This window comes from Rhinolophus sinicus, chromosome 4, assembly GCF_057876585.1.
Source record: "Rhinolophus sinicus isolate RSI-liver-muscle chromosome 4, RSI-T2T, whole genome shotgun sequence".
In the NCBI taxonomy this organism is placed as follows: domain Eukaryota; kingdom Metazoa; phylum Chordata; class Mammalia; order Chiroptera; family Rhinolophidae; genus Rhinolophus; species Rhinolophus sinicus.
In genome coordinates this window covers 41,063,552-41,084,177 of record NC_142504.1, presented here as the reverse complement: position 1 = coordinate 41,084,177, position 20,626 = coordinate 41,063,552, and the positions used below count along the sequence as shown (strand labels likewise).

Below are 20,626 nucleotides of genomic sequence, written 5' to 3'. Positions count from 1 at the left end.
TCTTAAACTTTCCTAAAACATTTATGTATTTAATATTAGAATGAAATTGAAAGACATTGCATGTTCTCAATACTTTCACTTTCTCAATTATATAGCCTATAAGCTAATTTTGAAAACTAAAATGGATATTTAAAATTAACATTTAAATATTCATACATGTTTTCATGTGTAAGTCGTTTGCTATTTATTTTTATTTAAATGAAAAAAAAAATCTCAAAAATTTTATATGCTAGAAAGGCAACTGCTAAATAAAATAGGAGGAAAAAGCTTCAGGGAATAAACATTTTCAAAAATACAATATCTTGATAATATTTATAAGAGCAAAGTAAAAGTGCTCTGAACATCTTGATAGTTAAGTGAACTCATGAAATCATTTTCCTATTTGTTAACACAAACTAGGAGAATTTGATAACTGCAAGCAAAATACTTTAATATTTTCTTATGAAATAAAGTTATGTTTCTCAAACATATTTTAGATTTCAGGGAAGATTATTTAGAAGGCATAAAATATAAGTCTTTATGAGCGCTATATTATCGTCATTTTGGATTGTGAGGTAATAAATTATTCATAAACATGTTATCTCCATCTTAAAGTATGACATAAGCATTAACACATTTTTCAGTTAGTTTTTTTTCTGAAAATGGGTTAGATGTACTTACTGAGAAATTGCTTTCAAATCTTTAAACAAACTGTAGAGTTAAAACAAAAAAACAAAAACCAAAAACAATAAGAGAATATACTTTTTCTCCCAGAAGAGGGCAGCAAAATTTTTTTCCGTTAGCGTTCTAACTGTAACTCCATCTATTATGACATTCTTTTATATCTTTTGGAGAAGTTACCTTTACTTCATTCTTCTGCAATGGAGTGAAATTGAAAGGATGTGTTTTCATCATGAAACATAACTATTATGAACGTGGTTTAATAAATGTTTTATGAAGGGCACAAGCCTCAAGGTGGCCACAAGTTTTCTTTCATGGTTTGCAATAATTACAACACACCTGCTTCATAAAACTCATGGCTTTGACAACACTAATACAGGAATTCTTAAAAAGTACAGACAGTTTACATGAAAATGTTAAAGTATCTGATGTTATGCATATTTTACACGGTGGTGGAAAGACAAAATTCAGAAAGATTAAAACATTTATTTTTATTTATTCCATTATTATTAAAATATTTAACTTTTTATCAATGTTCCAATACTCTTCAGTCTTCCAAGGGTAAAATAATAATTGCCCTGGAAAAAGCAGCCAAGTACTCAAAACTACAATTATGATCACTTTTTGATAAATACAACATGAAACCACTGAGCAATACATTTATTTTAAAAAATTAGTTAATTTTATGTGATATTTAACCAGATGAGTATGTAGAATAATTTATTATAACACCTTTATAGTCATTTCTGTATTACAGAAATGTTGTTTATGTAATGCAAAGAAGTTAGATGGTCTCTCTCTCTCTCTCTCTCTCTCTCTCTCTCTGTCTCTCTCTCTCTCTCTCTCTGTCTCTGTCTTTTGGTTCCAAATATAAATTCTTCAGAAGCCAGGCGATGGCTTCCCCCATCAGGAGTCCAGCGTGTGCCTAGGCAGGCGGTAGTGCTCGGCTTTGGGACGGAGCTTCTTTTCCTGGGGGTTGGCATATTTCCACTTGGAAGGCGACATTTTATGCTTTTTCCTCTTCTTATCTGTGCACCATACCTTTTCACAGTATTCTTCTACTCTCTGGAAGTTGCTGTAACCAATCAGCTGCAAGAACTCCTTGTACCACGGTTTTGTTCCCTGCGGGATGCTGCTCTGAGCCGGACAAGGCATCTTGTGAGGCCCATCCTCTTCATAGTCTTTGTTAAACATTTCCTCTACCCTCTCCTCTTCCACAACCTCCAGGGTGATTTTACGGACAGTGTGGATAAAACTATGCTCTACTGTCTGGCAAAAATAGGTACCAGCATCCATTTTGCGTACCCTTAGGAAGAGTAAACCAAGGTCCATCTTAACCACTCTGTCATCCGTTTTCACCTGCAAGAAAAAAATAATATTAATAACAATTATCCAGTTAATTTAATATTAAAATATTAATAACAATTAATACGTATTATCCAGCAGAGAAGAACACCAACCTATGAACCTTTCCACTATGCTGAGTTTTTTCATTTCCATTATCATGTGATGAAATCTTGAAAGTAATACATACACCCACCCACCCACCCACACACACACACACACACACACACACACACGGAGCTAAGTAATGAAATCAGCTGTGTGTCTGTGTATGTGTAAACTGGATTACATTTGAAGTCACTTCATATCAATGACTCTGAGGTCATTTCACATCAATATTTTAAAGAGCAAAGCGAGAGAGAAGAGAATGGGATGTGTTAATGATAACAAATATTGGAGTGATATATTCTGAAGATGGAGGGAAGGGAACACAAGTCAAAATTGAGGAATACCAGAAACTGAAAGAGGCAAGGAAACTGATTCTGCCCCTAGATCCTCAAGAGCTCAGAGAAACTGATTTTGGAATTCTGACCTCCAGAACTGTAATAGAATAAATTTATGGTGTTTTAAATAAAACATATAAAATAAAATAAAATAAAATAAAGGGCAAAGCAAGAGACTTTTCTCTTTAGTGATTTCAATTAATAATTAGGAAATTCAGTTCAATATAGCACTTAAAGTTACAGTGAAATGAAGATTTGTCAAAGTTATTTATTTTCTTTTTTAATGAACAGACAGATTCCATTTCTCACATTATTAGTTCAAGGGTTCTTATGCCTTCCAAATCATAATGACCAACGTTTCTATAAAAATCTCTGTTTAGACAGCTGGGCTTCTTTCACTCTCTTTACTTACCAAAAAAAAAAAAAAAAATCCATCTGTTAATTAAGTGAGAATTCTTTACATTTCCACAAGGCTGTCCATTTAAAAGAGATTTAAAAGTTAACAAGTAAAATCCAGATTCTGCTCTGTAGGACCTCACAGTCTAGTAAATATTAAGTTTGCATATATTTTCAGTACTCAAATATCTTCTTTTTATGTTTGTAACATAATAAATTATGCACATTGCTTCTATAAATAATTACACTTCAGGGTAAGAAGACCACAATAAAGCTTTCATTCAATAACTCATATTTTATCACCAATTGTTGTAGTAGTGAGTATATAATTTGACATTAGACAAAACTAGATTAAATGCTGGCATCACACTCTACTAATGGTGTGATCTGGGACATTAATGTATATTTTCTGCCTCAGTTTTCATTGTAAAAATGGAGATAATAATCCTAATGTTGCTTGAAGAATTGCTATGAAATTTAAATAAGGTAACACAGGTGAAACTATTTTGCACAGTGCCATCAATATGTAGCTCTACCTTTCCTTATATACATTCTTCTAGCTAAAAGTAAACAGCTATGTGTTTTCATGGGCCCAAGATCATATCTTGATGATAAAAAGGCGGTTCACACTGTACTGGCTGACTTCCCCTTTGAGAATACAAAACAAAAACAATGTTCACCTTCACCAATATATGAGGGGCATAACCGCACAACCACAACCACCTTTGCAGTAAAGTCCATTCCAACAAGCATGTTTTTGTCCCAGGGGTAGGTCCTGCCACACCTGCCGGGCTTAGCTCTTGGTCAGTTTGGTCATGTCTGAAGATGCAATGAGATTTCTCATGTGTAATTCCTCATGTGTGGTCATTTACATAATTTGTGATAATGTGGCATAGTGACAATATTGGTAGAGTAGGGGATTGTACCTCAAACAGGAATGTTAATGATAAATTATGAGGCTCCCAGAGGTATTTTTTTTTTTTTTTTCAGCTATGTAAGGTAAATCATTTACTCCACAGTTTCAGAGTGACATAGTTGGGCGATAAAAGGGGCTCCATACAAGTACATCCTTCACGGGGGCTTCCCTTGACATGGAAGGACCATGCCCAAGTAGACAAAAATGCTACAGCCATTAACTCAGGAACTTCTTCCAGGGAGGAACAAGGAAGAGCCCTCAAACCAAAGACATCCTTACTACATAAAACCAATCTGGTACCTATTCATAGGTTTTTCTGAGAATGTATCCTTGGCACCTGCCATACATAACCAGTAACACTTAAGGACTTTATGTCGCTCTGCTCATTTTAATCAGGCCTCTTGGTGGTCTTCTCCTCATCACTAGTTTTTCTCCATAAATCCTCCATCTATTGCAACCTGACTATCACCACACCATGCCTCTCATGATACCGACTCAGAAGGACAGCCTCCATTGTTTTTAAACTTGTAGCTGCATTTGATATAGATGGACTTGCCTCCTTAAATGTCTTTTCTTTTTTTTTCTGTGTAGTCCATGCCATTATACTGTCCCGGTTCTCTTCCTGGTTCTTTCTTGGTATCTTCTGTACATTTCCCATTCCCTCTGAGGTACAATTCTCTATCCTTCCCTGATCTATGTTTTATTTCTATCCATTTGGTAACTCTTCTGCTTCCTTGTTTCAATCAGCTTCTCTAAGATGGTGCATCATACACATACATAATCCATTGCTTTCCGATGCCTGTGTATTACAAGACACTGATTGAGACTTATTTGATCCTTCGTTATCTGCAGTTCAGTGTCTTTCCACTCGAACTGTCCCCTCATTCACCAACTTCCCCATTTATGAAAATTGCATCATCATTCTTCTAGTCTCCCTGTCTCTAGCTGTTGTTCAAATATACTTCTCTCTCATTATGTTCTCATACCCAAAACATCCCAAATCCCCATCAACATTGTTTCAGTGATGACCACAGAAATATCCACTCCATTTCACTGTTTTTGCCACATTAGCTTCTCATACTTCATAACTGATTCTTTGACTTTATCTCCTGGCTGACTCCCCCAAATCTTCCTTCTTTCTGTCCCTGTTTTCATGTCCATCTGGATTCTGTTCAGGACCTATGCTCTTGTATTTGTCTAAAGAAACTTCCCTATGGCTCATTCTTTGTTTTCCAGAAAGGCTGACCTAAATGTTCTCTCTTCATATAGGTTATCTCTTCCTTCACACCCTGTAAAAGTGTCCTCCTTCCCTTATTACCATCGTTTCGCCTACTAAACTTTATACACATGAGCATGCAACATTATCTTCAAATATATAATGGTCCTTCAATTAATTTTCTGCTTACTGATATCTTTCCCCTTTATTTCAACAAATGAGTACTATTTTACTCTTCTTCAAAGTTTACTTCCTTTGGTCATGCTCCTGACTGACCAGTTATTCAGACTCTGTTGCTTGCCCAAGCAGTTGAGAATTGTTCCATTAACCAGATCCTACCTTTATAAATCTCTATCCTCAACAGCTTAAAACAGTGTTCTCAGACTGGGATTGGGGGAACAGGTGCATTTCTGGAGATCAATGAGTTTTCTGCAAGGATTTCTTAAATTAGTGTGTTTATTTTCATGATAATCAATATAAATTAAAAAAAAAACACTATATGGGATCATGTGGAAGATCAATCTCATTGTTATTGTTTGTGTGTATCATGGATCTGAGCCTTTTTCAATGCTTTGATAGTTTCCAGCTTCTGAGAAGAACAAAGATGGATTTAATATGCTAATGATAGGTTCTAGCCAAATGAAAACTAAACAACACCCTTATGTAGTAATGTACATAAAAAGTTTTGAAGTCAGTTGAATAAAGTGTTAAAAGGATTGAGTCATCACATGGCAAGCAGTATTATAGGCAGATGTCCTATATACACACATAAACACACATATGTAGTAGTCTGTGTCCCGTATTACGTGCATAGAGATACTTGATTTCAATAGGGAAAAATCATCACATTAAATAAATATTTAAATGATGTATAGATGTGTTTATATTTTATTTGTAAACTTATTTTGCTTCTATATTTGAGTAAAAGTTACAAGCATAAAGAATGTATTTCGTGTTTGAGTCTTGTGAATTTTTAATAAACATTTTAATACAAGTCATGCTAGCAGCCCAAGGATAATGTTTTACTTTTAAAGACAGGTGGTGGAAACAGCCTGTATAATACTAGAGTCAAATCTTCCTCTCATAGCTCCTTCTGCTCTCAGTTCCCTGCATTGAAACCTTATGTCCCACTTCCATGCCTTATTCTGGTCGGATTCTTTCTTTCCCTTAGTAAACTCCTTCTACTGTCTACCAATCCAGTTTTGAAAATTTCCTTCCAGGCTTAAACTTTCACTTTTTAAGTGAATATTTTCTTCATAGCCCATAAAGATCTTTCGTTTCTTTCTGTAAGTCAATAATATCCATATTTGTAGCATAGGAGATGGTATTTATGATCCTCTTCAAACAATATTTCCACACAAGTTTCATCTCTTTAACATTATGCCTTTCATAAGGGCAAAGATCTATCTCATAATTATTGTAAATATTCCATAATGAGTAGAATGCTCAGAACACAGTGAAAAAGGAGAGTACACAAGCGTGCAAGGCAACAGGGTAAACCAATAAGGATGTATCCAAGTTATTCACCATTTCTACATAAATCCAATAATGATCTGGATAGAGGGGAAGCAAGCATCACTTCAGGAGCAGTTAGTCACTAACATAAGAGGGCTGTGTTTCACAGACATATAGGATAAGCAGTTTTAGGACACTGCCTTCCCCTGAAAAGAATCTACACACAAACACCCTCACTGTGTATGATCTTTTGTTCTCTCTGCGAGAGTGAATGACACGTGAGAAAATGTGAAAGTCATCTAGCCTAGTTTCTGGCATATAGCAAGCAGTTTACGAAAGTGTTTTAAAATAAAACAAAAAGCAAAACTTGAAATTAATACAAATCCTCCTTGATCTCTGAATTAGGAGAGTTCTTTTGTTTGTTTGCTTGTTTTTCCAAATCCAGTGTAAAAAGCAGGTATTTCTTTCATAATCGGAAATCCAAGTTTGATAAACATTGCATTGTGTAAAGTCCAGACTGGTTCAAAGATATGGATGCACGATGATTGCAATGGGAACTGTCTCACATCTTTTATTTGCATTTTAGAGTTAGGGTCTATCCAAGAATTCAGGTCTTCTCTCTTGGTTATAAATTCTCTCCAGTGGATCATAAATTCAAGAATAAAAGATGTTTTAACTCTCAAATCTGGACAGCTGTGCACAATGTAGGTTAAATTACCTTGAAAGTTAAATGTATCTTCCATGGCTTACAAATACCTAAAAATAATAAATGACTTAGAAATTTGTATTTGAAGTCCTTCCATGATTTAATCTTTCCAATTTAGTTAACATGGGTACCTTCAACATCAAATCTTGATTACAGAATTGTTTTCATTCAGCTGTTCTTTCTCTACGTCTGCAGACCAGATTTCCTTGGTCAAGAAGATGGTACATAATACATCATTTTATCAAATATTCTTATAGGCAATCTAAAAAAAATACAGGATTCCTTACTGAAAATGGTTTTAATATTCTTAGCTATAAAGATTGATTCAGTATGTTTCATAAGTCAAATAAAAAAAAAAGGCAATTGAGCAAAGAACCCTGCACATCTGGTAGCTGGTCAGGAAGAAGAAGTGATTTCCATGTGTATCAACCACATGGTTCCACACTTTTCATAGGAAAAGGACAGATGTAGGCCTTGAATTGGTATAGTTCAGAATATATTTAACTATAAAATTAGTTTTAGTTAAGAAATACTCGTGAAGACCAACAATTTATATATTTGTTTGTTTGTTTATCTGGCCTGTCTCCAATACAAAAAAAAAAAAAAAAAAAAAGTTTGACTTACAGAAAATATATCACATATGAAAGCATAAAAATAAAAATATTTTATTAAAAATACATTCCAATGTTAACCTACTATATGATAGAGATGGATACCCAATAGAGACAGGGCAAATTCTTTAATAGCTCATTTGGAAAACCTATTTCACTATATAGAAAACAAGGTTGTATTTATATTTAACTAAAGATCCAATTGTCAAAAAGTTATTTCTAATAAAAGACAATGATAAGAAAGTTATCATAAGTAAGAACTCAAAACTATACTGTGAAAAAATGTTATATTAAAAAACACCAACTACAGCAAAGAAGAAATTTCAAATATTTATATTTAAGAATTGATTAATGTATAGAAGATACAAAGAACTCTTGAAAGTCATTGAAAAAAAAGAATAGAAAAAGTATAGAAGTAGGCAATTCAGAGAAAGAGAAACCAAATTGTTTAATTAAAATGTAAGTTAATGTTCAACTAGTAATAGTAATTTTAGAAATCCAAAGTTAAACAAGATACTATCTTATACTCAGAAGAAAGAAAAAATTAGAAAATACTAAATATTGGTGATAATATGGGGAACTGGGAACACTCATGAACTGCTTTGAGAGTGAAGATGGTGCAGAACTTCTGGGAAGTAAACCAGCAATTATGTATTGTAAAAATTAAAGATGCTGACAGTTAATAATACAGAAATTTGCACTTATAAAAATGGAGCTATTTTCAGAGATGATTATGAAAGATGTGGTAGTGGGAATTAATGACACTTTTGGTACACTCTTAGGGGAATGGATCAATTAAGGGTGATGAATGCATGCTATGGCATATTAAGTAGCAGACAGAAACAATGAAATAGAGACACAGTAACAATGATAAACCATATACACAGTGTTGAGTTCTAAAAAGTAGGAGAAGCCAGATAAGATCTACAGCATAATATGCTTACAGTAGTACCTCGGTTTTCGAACATCTCCGTTGACGAACATTTCGGTCTACGAACACCATAAATTTTATGGATCTATGGTATCATTAGATAGTAAAATTCATGCTAAATTGCTATTTTAGGGGTTGATTCTAAAGGTCTGGAACAGATTAATCCATTTTGAATTACATTTTATGGGGAAACCGCGCCTCGGTTTTCGAACATTTCAGAACTTGAATGGTCTTCCGGAACAGATTACGTTCAAAAACCGAGGTACCACTGTATTTTTGTGGCTCATGCATACTCAAAATGTTATATACTCATTCAATATACAAATGTAGTATTGAATATACTCCAATCATTACAATGGATGCATATAGGGAAACAAGGATAAAAGTGGAAAGGTGTTTCAGGAAAAATAAAGTCACACAAGAGAGATTTGTGTGAACTGATCACGACGATGTGCCATAAGCTAAGTAGTATGTTTAACTAAAGCATGCATCTGAAGTCAAAAACATGAATTAAGATACACACAGAAAAACAAACAAGCAAACAAAAAAACAATCTCCAGCTGTTTGAAATGATAACCCTGGTTTGGCAACCAATAAACCAAGTTTGTTTGTAAGATCAGTTCACACTCTAGTAAACTGTAGTCATATGATTTTATAAATATTGCTAAAAAACAAACAAACAACAGCAATTTAAAGGTAACCTTTCGTTAAAAATTTCCATAGATAAGAATATCAAGATGAAGGGAAAATAAGAGGACACAGGATAAAAGGAAAGTTAATGTTTAAAAACAAAAATGCACACCATAGGGTACTGATCAACTATTATAACAGGAGCACAAATTCAACACTAAATCTCTTAGTGACCTAAGGAAAGAGGAAAGTATGATAAATGCTAAGATCCAAAGGTCTCAAATATATTTTTAAAATTATTCCTTATGACAAGTACATCTTCTCCTGGCATGGAGGCCTGAGGAAAATCTCTTCTGTGTTTTCATAAAATGAGAGGCAGGCATCAAAAGAACAGCACTGCAATAATACATTTTTTTTTAAGGTAATGTCTCAGTGTTAGGTGAGGACAAAATGCCCAGGTACAGTTCAATCTAAGCCACTATATGGGGCTTTAAATGTAGTACAGTTCTAAGCTGGTATATCTTCATCAGATGTATATAGTTTAGTTTCTAGAAGACTATTTGAACTATAATTTACACTAGCTCGAAAGGAATTGCAAAGTGAAAGGAATTAGTACTTTTGAGCATCTAGTGTGTGCCTGACAATGGGCTTGCTGTATTACCATGTTATTTTGCTTAATCAGATGCCCAGTATCAGAGTGGTCTCAGAGGGAAAAAACATAGATCCATATCTGATTCCATAGATGTAAGAAGACATGTTTAATTTCCACAGATGTTCAGCATTCTCTTGAAAAGTTAACAGAGGAAAGTTCTATCTAAACCTCTAGATTCATTTCCATTCTTACAACCACAGAGTTGCTTTATATCGTTCATTTATACAATAGGAACTGTGTCTTTTCCATTAGCAAAGGAAAAAAATAAAATCATCGCACTATACTGCTAACTTCTCCAGAACTAAAATATGGGGCAAATGACATTATAAAATAAAGAAACAAAAATTCATAGACACAGACAATAGTTTAGTGATTACCAGAGGGTAAGTGGGGATAGGGGTGGTAGATGAGGGTAAACAGGATCAAATACATGGTGATGGAAGGAGAACTGACTCTGGGTGGTGAACGCACAATGTGATATATGGATGATGTATTACAGAATTGTACACTGGAAACCTATGTAACTTTACTAACCATTGTCACCCCAATAAACTTGAATTAAAAATATATGCTTGTCAAGGCTGAAAATTGTAAATTCTAAATATTTATCTGTAGAGTTGTTGGTTTAGAAAAGATGAGCATATTTTTAATAGACTGAAATAAAAAGTATCAAAACTATTAAACAGATGTCTCAAATAAGGCAGAGTTCATGAACTTCATGTTATGACAACAAGAAAAACAAAAAAAAAATACATTAATGTGAAACAAATCTGATGCTTTCAGTACTTGTGAATAACGACACAAATGTAAACATGGTTGTACTGATCTCTCAGACTTCCTGTCATGGTTTAGCATTGGTAAAGGTCAAGAAAATATGAGTCATCTCGCAAACAAGATGGTAGAATAAGGATGAGATGACATAATACAACTGCAACATTAAAAGAAGTAATTTGTGTACTGCATTTCTTTGTTTTGCTTTTATAAGAGAAGCTGTCTCCATAATACATTGAATCATCAATTAAATTATAGTTTAATTGAAACTGTACAAATTTAGCATGGATATAATGAATTCAATTATCTGGAAGGAACTGCTGATTAATAACCAGTGGGTAGTCTGAGGGCAGAGTTGAGAAGTGATGGCAAAGTAAAAACAAAAATTGAGAGTGAATGGAAGTTTTGGAGTTTTGATGCCAACTTACGTTCTCTCTCGGACTTTCTATAATAAACATCAACACTTGTGCATTATTAAGCAGTCTATACAATTCATACAATTAGCTATTTTAAAGTGAGATACTTTATTTTAAAGACACACTAACACACACAAAAATATGTGTGTTTTCATTTGAACCCTTAAAACAGGTCAATAAACTTCCTGTAAGTAATCTATAGTAAACATTTTGGGCTTTGAGGTCATATGGTCTCTATTATATAACTGCTCAGCTTTGCAGTTGTAGCAAGAAAGCATCAATAGTCACCAACTAAACAAATGGGCGTGGCAGTTTCAAATAAAATTTTATTTACAAAAGAGGTGAGGGGCAGATTTATCCCCCAGGCTATAGGGTTACCAACTTCTGCTTTAAATTATTGTCAGGTTCAAAAGACTATTCTATTTTCAGGTTAAAAGTAATATGTTCCAAACGCAAAACTTTCAAAGTATCATATTAAAATGAGAAGTTATTTACTAACCTTATGAGTAGCTTGAAGAAACTATGATTATATCATGATAACTGAAAATTAATCACAGTGAACTAATAAATATTTAAATATAAGCCAATAATTACATATTTAAATTTTCCCTCATTTACTTAGTTTTAAAATATAGCACTTATGCATTTTAGAGAAAAGAGAAAGGTATAGAGAACTACTTCAATTGGCCAACCAAGTGCCTTAACAAGAATGGATTCCTTTCCTTTGGGATGTTACTCAGGGTTAAATTTTTAAAATTATTTTGGAGGCTTATAAACTCAAGTATATGGAATTGGAGGAACTGGGAGTTTATAAACTAGGGTGTATCATTTTAGGGTGACTTAGTTGTGTTTACAACAGTTTTGTCTCCTGCAATCACAAAAATATAATTTACACATTAATCATTTAAGGAAGATTTGAGCTGGTATTCCAAATTAAAACTAAATGTAGAAATATATATGGCCACCAAATTTAAATAATTATAGAAGGCCGTGGGAATAACTAAACTTGGTTCTTATGGATGAAATTACTTTATCCACATATATAAAATCTTTATTTTCTTTACTCCCAATTCAGAGATCGAGGTGCTTTTCTTTTCCTTCTTAGAAGTCACCTCTTAACTTTTGTCTATAATTACATTCTCTCCCACCTGGTCTTTATCTTGTTTCATCAGTTAGCTGCACATTTTCTTCTTTATTCCTACTTCCCTTCAACCTATAAACATAACCAAGTTACCCTTTTTCTTAAGACAAAAAAAAAAAAAAAAAGAAAAGATATTGAACTTCTTTCTACTCTTGTCTCCCTTTGTCAGCCTCTCTCTTTTTCCAAACCTTTAGGCAGAGTGCACTATACTAGCTGTTTCTAATTCAACCCAACCACATTGATCACTGAACCTATTACTAGATGGTTCCTAGCTTAAACATTCCATTGGACACATTTTCATTAGAGACTGGGTAATTATTTTCTGAAATTTTCCAAGGGTGCTGTTTACTACTTTGTCCACATCTAATTCCTTTTCACTGAGTTCTATTCTACCACACTCCCGATGCCACTGATGCTGTACATACCACTTACGTGTACATAAGCTATGCCTAAGCTATGCCTACTATTCTACAGGTATTTATCATTTGTTTACTTTGCGTCAGTTACTTAACCTCATGTCCATAACACATATAATAATACTAACTACCTCAGAGAAGTTTTGTAAGTTTTAAATAAGCTAACAAATAAAGTACATAGAATAGCACAGGGCACATAGTAGGCACTGAATGAAAGTTAACTATAATGATTATTTGTTTTTCCAACTATTTTCACTTCATCTTTTAGAATATGTCTTCTCCTAATTTTTCCTTATAAGTGGGTTTTCCTCTTGCTTCTACCTTAGTTCCCACTGCTTCTTATGTACTCATTCTCTGAGGTAAGTTATGGCAGTTAGGGACACCATTGCATTGTGACTACGGGCCTAGAATTGAAACCAGACTGCTTGGGCTCAAATACGGACTGATTTCACAGAGTCTGTGATATCATGGAAGTAACTCAATCTCTCTGTGCTGCAGTTTCTTTATAAAGTGTGTGTGTGGGGGGGAGATAATAACACCTATTTCATAAGGCTCTTGCGAGATCAACTATATTAATGTATTTAAAATGCTTCGGACAGTGCCAGGCATACAGTAAGTCATATTTAAGTATTGATGATTGCTGTGTTCTTCTTACTTTTGTTATCTCCACAAATTTAATGATCACCTCTTGCTGAGATCTCTCACATATCTCTTGCCAGTCCAAATCTTTCCTTTGGGCTTTATATTCCTGAATATGCATGTACCAGAAGACACCTCTACGTGAAGGAATGCTTTACGTGAGCCCCCAACATGGCCCAAAATGAACTCAACATCCTTTCCCTAAACATTCCAATATTCCTCCCAATATTCTTTGAATCACGTTACTGCACCATTAACCACATAAACACCCAAACAAGGAACATGCGAATCATTTTTGATCACTTTTATTTTATTTTAAATTTCAAATGCACTCAATGTTATCTCATAAAAATTAAAATGTCTATTCCATTCCTGCTACCCCTGTTTAGTTTCGGTCAAAAATCTTTCAGATGACTATTGAGATACCTCCTTAAATGGTCTACTTGGCATCCTTCGTATCCTCAAAGTCTGTATGCCAGTTTCTAGAGTAAAGTGTCTGATCAGTTTGTCTCAGGTTTGCTCATTGGCTTATAGATACAGTGAAATGGTTCCTTGATCTAGCTATTCATTTTGGCATCCTCATTCCAAGCCACAGATCTACACATACCACATTGCTCCTCATCTCCGTCACATATACTTATATTACTTTATTTCTACTCATTCATTAAGACATACCTCGAATGTCACCTCGACCTTGAAAGTTTCCCTGACTGTCCATCATGCCACCTCCATACTTGACCTGTTGGTTGAGACCATTTTCTTTTCCTATAGTTTCAATATAACTTGTAATGAACATAATGTATGATCTGTTAACATTCTTTATTCACTGTAAGATGATAGGCTTCAAAAGAGTTAAGAGTATGATTTATTCATCACCTGTTAAAGTAGGTTACAAGTGAATATTTACTGAGTTCAAAACATTAATTGCAGACACATAAACAGAGAGGAGAGCAGAAGGTTGAAAAAGTATTCCATCTGAGATGTTAAACAACCTTCACAAGTCTCAATAATACCAGAGAGTATATGCACATTGCTATTATGTGCATACTAGGTCTTCACTGTCACATCATTTCGCCCTGAAGGTAAAGGGTACATTAAGAGTCAATGTTGTGGCACTGAACATTAGATTAATGTCCCTATCGTTTCAATGATTATCTGCTTCCACTTTTATCCCCACCCTCACATAGTATATTCTTAATACAATAACCAACATGATCATTTTAAAAGCAAATTTTGATCATGTCATGGCTCTGCTGAGAACTACCTGATGGCTTTCTTTCTAATTCAGAGCAAACACCAAAGGCACTTTCAAAGGGCTTATAAATCCCTGCTTGAGCTGTTCTTTATCTCACCTTTTGACTCAGTTTATTAGTCTCCCTAGTGCTCATTCCTTTCCAGCCACACTGCCCTTCGTGTTGATGTTCTTTGAATATATCAGGTGTACTCCTACCTCAGGGCCTTTGCACCATCTTCTCCCATTGCCTAAAACATTGTTCCCCAACACTGTCACGTGGTCTATTACCTCACCTCTTTCAAGTCTTCTTCCAAATGTCACTTTGTTGGTGATTTTAGTAAGACCGTCTATGACCACCCCTTACAAATTGCAACCTCTTCCTGCAAGTAATCTCCTGTATTTTTCTCCTTATCATCATCTGATACATATACTTATTATTTAGTTGTTTTGTTATTATTATTATTATTATTATTATCATCATCATCATCATCATCATCATCATCATCATCATCATCATCTTTCTCTGTTCTCCAGAATACAAGTTCAATGAAAGCAAAATGTATGGTAGGTACCCTATCGTAGATACTGGAAAATTTCAAATGAATGAATAAAACATTATTTTAGTTAAAAATCCAAGAAAATGAGGTAGAGTGCTCTGAGTTTTATATCTACATAGGTTCAAACAACAGAGCACACTCATTGTAATATAGAATCCTTCTTCTACAAACAGGCATACAGCAGAAGCCTGAAAAGACAATGGAAATAAATTGATGTATAAACATCATATAATAAAGACTCCTGCTATTAATGCTTAGAATGGGAACTGTTCAAATTATTGGCAGGTTCTCAGACAGCTTAACACGAGGAATAGTGCCTTTGCCACCAAGGCTACAGAAGTATGCTCCACTAAATTCTGATGGGAAAAAAATTAATACCTATACCTGTACCTATACCAATACCTGTATCTGTACCTATACCTGTACTTATACCTAAACCTGTATCTGTACCTATACCTGTACCTATATCTATACCTGTACCTATACCTGTACCTGTACCTGCACCTGTACTTGTACGTGTACCTGTACTTGTACCTGTACCTGTACCTACACTTACATCTATATCTACATCTGTAGCTATATCTCTCACACTAACATCAGGAGCACTTTTCAGAAATCAAATTCCAGAACTTCTGCTATGAACAGCTTTCCATTTTCCCATGTCCCAAAGATTCTGAAATGGCATTTAGAATTCTGATTCCAGAAAGTTGTGTGGTTTAGTAAAAAGAACACAGAGACCTGGATTTAAATCTACATTACTAGCTTTGAGTAACCAGGGAAGTTCTGCATCTCAGTGACCTCAGCTATAAAAAACTTTTGTTTAGAATAGGATGGCATATTATATAAAACACATGTAGCGAATTTCTAGTTACTTAGACAATAAATATATGTGAAACAGCTCAGCTTTGGAGTCAGGAATACCTGGGTCAAACCTGGGGTGTGTCACTAACTTTGTTATGAGCGATGCTTCTTTTAGTTTCTGCCTTTGTAAGATGAGGATTATTGCATCTAAAGTGCAGTTGCGAGAGCTAAGAATAATAAGGTAAGGCACCTACCACAGTTCCTGTGTGCAGTAGATGTGTATTAAAAAAATAGCCCAATTTATTAAGTCTTTTCCCTCAGAACTTCATACTAACTAATGCACAGCATAATTAACCAGGTCATCAAGCCAAAGGAAACTGCTCCTTTGTGAAGTATTTATAAAACAGCCTTTCAATAAATATTTATGAATAAACAGTAAAGAGATTCTGTTTCATGTGTGGTATTTAAGGAAGTAGGGGACTGTAAAGTATATGTCTGAGAGAACTGCAGTAATCTAATTTAGAAACTAGATAACTGAATTGCTAGGTGCTTTCTAGCAATTCAGTTATGCAGCATTTCTGAATATTCACCTGAGCAAAAATTTTATTCACCTGAATATGTAGTTTCTGGATAACTACAGAGGGCTGCGATTGGATTAGCAGGCAGGTGCTCCAGACTCAAAAATTTTAGTTCAATAAAAGGAAGACGTATATATGACAGTCAACATTTTTTACAAAGGCTGTAGTCTGATGGCACATCAATGACTCTCTGTGGCTTACAGTGTCCATGATGAGCCTGGATGGCCATTGTCAGGGGTACTCTAGAAAGCATGTCCATATGAAATAAGGACTGGAGTAAGTGAACTCAATTATCCTTTACTATGGTCAATATTTGATAATAAAATGTTTATTTTATGTTTCATATGAACTCACATCAATGCAAAAATGGTCTTTAAATAAAACTCTGGACTCTTAAAAACTAAAAAGTCTCTAAACAGACCCCAAAAAGACTTTAAAAGGACACATAAGCAAAGTTATTCTGTTTTTGTATACAGCATACATACACGTTCAGCTTTTGTTGAAATCAACAATTTTGTGTTTTGTTCTGTTTTAGATTGTGAATAAATCAATACACATGGCTATAGAAATACATATTGTATATAGAAATAATTCCTCTGATTATGAGGAAACTTGTAATTCAGACAGTAAGTTCAAAATTTCAAATACCCGTAAATATATTAGTTGAGAATATTTGAATGTAGTTGAAAATAGAGACAAAGCTTTGGGTAAAGCAGAAGTACTCGTAGACTATATCAACAACCTGAGAAAGAAACTTAAAAGTGGACATTGTGATGGATACAGCATGTCAAAACGTTTTGGTAAAGATTTCCAAGTAAGTCAGATTATGGGGAGTTCCAAATTAGAAACAGAACAATATGAGTGAAGAAAACTACTGATGAAAAATGAATTCTCTGTCTTCTGAAGCCATTCAAGTGGAGGAACTATAGAATATCCCTAGGTCCTCTCCTAGCAAGTGAGTTATGATGAAATTTAAAACAGTTTCACCTCAGATTTGTGGAATGGAAAATACTTTAGTGCTAAATCAGCAATCTATTTCAGCGCAATATGCTATAACATTTTAAACATGTGGTTATTCTTATGACATCATAAAATTTAGGAGACTTCTTTTCTGATTGCCTGTCTATACTATCTTGAACAGACTTTGTTAAGTTGAGGTGCCTTTCTCTCTAACAGCTATACCAGGAACATGGGATTCAAAAATTTTATCATCTTTGAGAATGTAGTATATGATTTTGAACCAAAACCATGTTAGATTTTTCAGTTTCACAATAGGCTAAGGAAAACAGCATAAAACATCAATGTGCTCTACATTTGCACTCAGTAATTTTGGCTTCCAATGACAAATGTCTGGTCTCCAGTGCCAAAACAAGGTGGAGATTTCATTGACTCACTCCCATCTGCTCTGCACCTATTAATTCTCCCTTATGTCCTAAGGCAGGTCTCTAGAATTTCTTTCCCGTGCAAACTTCTCTTTACTAAGGGCCATTTCTCCAATATTCACCAAGGTCAATTTCTTTTTAATATAACCAGATTTTCTTCTACTTTCAATTTTTATAAATCCACTTTTGCTAAAATTGAGTCCAAAGCCTACTTCAACACCAGAGACGCTCAATCTGCTTCCCTAAGTGCTTCACGTCCATGACCTCTTCCTACATGAAACCAACAGCCTACACTCATATTCTTGTATCCAGTAACTGACTCTAGACTGTTCTGTATGTGTGTTTTAAATGTTGCCTATCTTTCCATCTATGAAAATCACTCAATTCATTCTTCCTTAATTATTTAAATGATCATAGAAATATAAGTTCCCCCACTAAACCTGCTTAAAAGGACCAAAGAGATGATGTCGTCTTTTGTTTCCAGTGGACAATAGTGGAACCCCTGGGTCGATGTCTCATGCATGATTTAATGGCTTTATCAAACAACTGGCTTAATATTGCTGCTATTGTTGTTTTAATTCTATTATCCATATGTCTTAGATATACATGTCAATGGTATTTAAGTTTACTATTTTTCTAGAACATTGCCTTGGGTCATACGATTTAAGACTATCATTTTGACAATATGGCATTATAATCATGAAGCTCTAAGTACCTCCTGAATAAAAATCCAGTTTGCAGGATCTAAATTTTATATTTATATATATATATATATATATATATATATATATATATATATCCATATATATACACATATATACACACACACATATATATGTAAATATATATTATATATATAATTTTATATATGTGATATATATCACATATTTATATTACGTATATGCATATAGATATGTATGAAATCTATGTGTGTATATATATATATATATTTAAAAATCTTTATATGTATGTAAATCACACATAATAAATAACCCCACTTTTTTAATGGCATGTGTAGCACAACACACTGTTTCTTTTAAGTCAAAATATATCATCATCTATTTACTAATTGCACACTATATGCAAGACACTATGGTGTGAATGTTCAGCTATGAATTACCTCCTCTCTTCTTGTGTCACGTCCTTTCTGTACAAACCAGATAACTTTTGCTTGCAGAGATCGTGGAGTACATTCCAGCAAAGTACTGTTGTTCTCAATGCCATAGGCCAGTCGTTCTTCAGTCTTATCCAAAGCGTCCCCTACAACATGAATGTTAACATCAGCCTTGAGACTTTGGTTTTATTCGTAAACAAATAATATCTTTAAATATTATCAAGTGATCTTTTTAAAATATGTTTTAAAAAAATATTATTTATTCAGATCCCTGTAGCAAAGGGAATAACTTTTATTACTTATTACTAATGTGTAGGCAAGGTCATTTAAAGGAGTTAGAGTTAGGCATACCCCAAAGCTCAACATTAAAAAGGTACAGCAGGTGATAGGGTGGGACAGAAGGAAGTTAACTAGGAGTGTTCCAAAGAATGGGACAATCAGGACACTAATAAAGTGCACCAGTGTTAAGTTCATCATCAGTATTAATTTATGGGAAATCAGTGGCAAGTGTTTTTCAAATTAGGTGAGAGAAGGTGAGCACCAAATGTTTAAGCAAGGCCTAGGACCCAATTCATGGTACAGACAAAAGCAGAAAGCCGAAATCGAGGTGATGTGTGTTTACAAGTGTGAGTGATAGGCGTATATTGACAAGGAGTTGTACTTATCCAGGTATCGGGTGTCTGCAGTATGAAAAGAGTATGAAACTGAACTAAGGACTTTGTGAACCAGAGTGTCCTGATTCTAATCTATGTTTTGGACCAGAAAGGCTCACTCTGGACTTGAATTCAAATATGTATACAGACAAGTATATCTAACTGCAGTGAGGAATAAAAGCAAGTGGATTTACTTTTGTTGTTTTAACCAAGATTAAAGTCAATAATTAGATCCCAGGATGTTTTCACTTTGCCTGTGTCCTCCTCAGATTCAAAACTGACCCCTACATTTCCCTAAGATTAAGATCTGCCTTTTTCTAGCCAATATTCTCAGAGGCTTATGTCCTACACCAACTCGAGTCAGCTTGAGGTCTAGCAAACTACTACTGGACCACGATCTCTGAATCTGTGTGTAAGCATTGCTGGACTCCCAATCATGGCGCCCCTTCCCCCTGTTACTTCCCAGTGAAACCAGTGACACTAAGCACAGCCTGTTCACTAACCACCATCACGGCATGAAGAGTGATGACATTGTTGTTCTGTCTTGTTCGATGCCCTCACATTTGTCTAAAGCTGACATTTCAACTCATCCTTTATCCGTCAGACCACCAACCACTGTTTCTCAGAAACCTACATCTGTACTCACCAAACCCAGCTTACTCTACTCTGGTGAAAGAATGAAAGTTTTACACTTTAGTCTATCCCAAAGCTTAGCAAGTGAGTTGGTACAAGTTAGATCACTCTTGATAAAAGTATCATCAATTACATAATATGGTAAAGATATTCCCAATGTTGTGATGGAAAGGAAGTCCTGCAAATCACTATGACATCAACCACCTAAAACATGCAGCATTCTTATTCTAGGATTCCTGTTTTAAGCTGTAAGAGTGAAGCTTGGTAGTGGTATATAAGCCTTATTTTCCTAAATAAGTAAACAGTATGCGTCAAAACCACAAAATTTTAA

At 34.4% G+C, this 20,626-nt stretch overlaps 1 protein-coding gene across 1 annotated transcript in view; it reads right to left on the bottom strand.

Annotated features, from left to right (window-relative positions):
- Positions 1–1,476: 1,476 nt before the first annotated feature.
- The window catches only part of SEMA3E (semaphorin 3E), a 250,627-nt gene continuing 231,477 nt past the window's right edge, over positions 1,477–20,626 (bottom strand). The window contains exons 16-17 of the mRNA XM_019746903.3: positions 19,016–19,155; positions 1,477–2,019 (exon numbers count right to left, since the gene is read on the bottom strand). Of these exons, the coding sequence (XP_019602462.1) occupies positions 1,567–2,019; positions 19,016–19,155 (593 nt within the window). The 3' untranslated portion in view covers positions 1,477–1,566. The remainder of the gene's footprint in view (positions 2,020–19,015; positions 19,156–20,626) is intronic.